The sequence below is a fragment of the Oxyura jamaicensis genome, chromosome 8 (genome assembly GCF_011077185.1).
Source record: "Oxyura jamaicensis isolate SHBP4307 breed ruddy duck chromosome 8, BPBGC_Ojam_1.0, whole genome shotgun sequence".
Taxonomy (NCBI): Eukaryota; Metazoa; Chordata; class Aves; order Anseriformes; family Anatidae; genus Oxyura; species Oxyura jamaicensis.
In genome coordinates, this window is record NC_048900.1 from 9,401,492 (window position 1) to 9,403,083 (window position 1,592).

The window sequence follows — 1,592 nt, forward strand, 5'->3', positions numbered from 1 at the left end:
TGAGGCGGAGGCGGCGGGGCCGGGGCCGCGGAGCTCGGGGCTGAGGGGCCGAGGGGCCGGGACCGGGGTCGGGGGGGTCCCGCGCTCCTTCCCCCCGGCCGAGGGGGCTCTGAGGGGTCCCCGCTGCCGCTGTGGGCAGCCCCCCGCTTCTTGTCCCTGCCTGGGGGGGCTGCAGGGGGAGGTGGGTGCTGCCGGAGCCCTGTGGAGGTAGCGGAGCCCTGTGGAGGTAGCAGACCCCAGAGGGGGTCTGTCAGCGCGGTGAACCCGCAGCTTGCTCCTTCCCAGCGCCTCAGGCCCCCCGGCCGCAGGATGGTGTGTGCGCAGGTGGAGACGAGCCCCAGGCGGTGCTGGCAGAAGGTGCTGTACGAGCGGCAGCCCTTCCCGGATAACTACGTGGACCAGCGGTTCCTGGAGGAGCTGCGGAAGAACATCCATGCCCGCCAGTACCAGTACTGGGCTGTGGTCTTCGAGTCGGGGGCCGTGGTGCAGCAGCTCTGCAGCGTCTGTGTTTTCGTCGTCACCTGGTGGTACATGGACGCCGGGATGCTGAGCCCGCAGGGGCTTTTTGGGGCGGCCCTGGCCTCCTCCCTGCTTGGCTATGTTCTCTTCGATGCCATCGACGCCGGGGTTGGGCGGCGAGAGAGTGGGCGGACGCGGTGGGCAGACCTGAAGAGCACGCTGGTGTTCATCGCCTTCACCTACGGCTTCTCCCCGGTGCTGAAGACGCTGACGGAGTCCATCAGCACGGACACTATCTATGCCATGTCAGTCTTCATGCTCCTCGGCCACCTCATCTTCTTTGACTACGGCGCCAACGCCGCCATCGTGTCCAGCACGCTGTCCCTTAACATGGCCATCTTCGCCTCGGTGTGCCTGGCCTCACGCCTGCCTCGCTCCCTCCACGCCTTCGTCATGGTCACCTTCGCCATGCAGATCTTTGCCCTCTGGCCCATGCTGCAGAAGAAGCTGAAGGCCCGGACACCGCGCTGCTACGTGGCAGTGACCGTGCTCTTCGCGCTGGCGGCACTGGCAGGGCTGGCAAGCGTCTCCAGTGTGGGTGCCGTGCTTTTTGCCTCACTGCTGCTCTCTATCTCCTGCCTCTGCCCTTACTGCCTCATCCGGCTTCAGCAGCTGAAGGACAACATCCATGGGCCGTGGGACGAGGCTGAGATCAAGGAGGACCTCTCCAGGTTCCTCATGTAGGCCTGGCCAGGGGGTAAAGGGGCTCTGTGCTGTGAGCACTGCAGAGGGACTTTTCTGGGGGGATGCCCAGCCCAATAAAACCTCTCACACAGCAGGGACCGTGTTTGTGCGTGCTCTGTAACAGCCATGGAGCAGGGTGGTGCTTGGGAGACCCACGGTGGTATTTCTGTCCAGCCTTGGCCCCTGAGCCAGAGGGACAGAGCAGAATCCTCCTGCTGCACAGCAGAGGGATGAGGCCCCAGCGCAGCACAGACCCTGTGGGTGCACCCACCAGGCACCTGGCCTGGCCCCAGGGTGCCGCAGTGGTGACAGGGCCCAGCCCGGTCCTGTCCAGCACTATCTGTACAGCGTCCGTCTGTCCAGCTCCGCACATACCGCAACAGAGGGCG

General features: G+C 65.7%; 1 protein-coding gene across 1 annotated transcript; it reads left to right on the plus strand.

The window, feature by feature from the left end:
* Window positions 1-257: 257 nt before the first annotated feature.
* Window positions 258-1,299, plus strand: PIGC (phosphatidylinositol glycan anchor biosynthesis class C). Its single transcript, XM_035332702.1, has one exon. It carries the CDS (start codon window positions 310-312, stop codon window positions 1,201-1,203), a length of 894 nt encoding a protein of 297 aa, XP_035188593.1. The 5' UTR covers window positions 258-309; the 3' UTR covers window positions 1,204-1,299.
* Window positions 1,300-1,592: the final 293 nt, after the last annotated feature.

Coding starts and splice junctions, on each gene's coding strand:
- PIGC (XM_035332702.1), top strand. CDS start 310: ATGGTGTGTGCGCAGGTGGAGACGAGCCCCAGGCGGTGCTGGCAGAAG.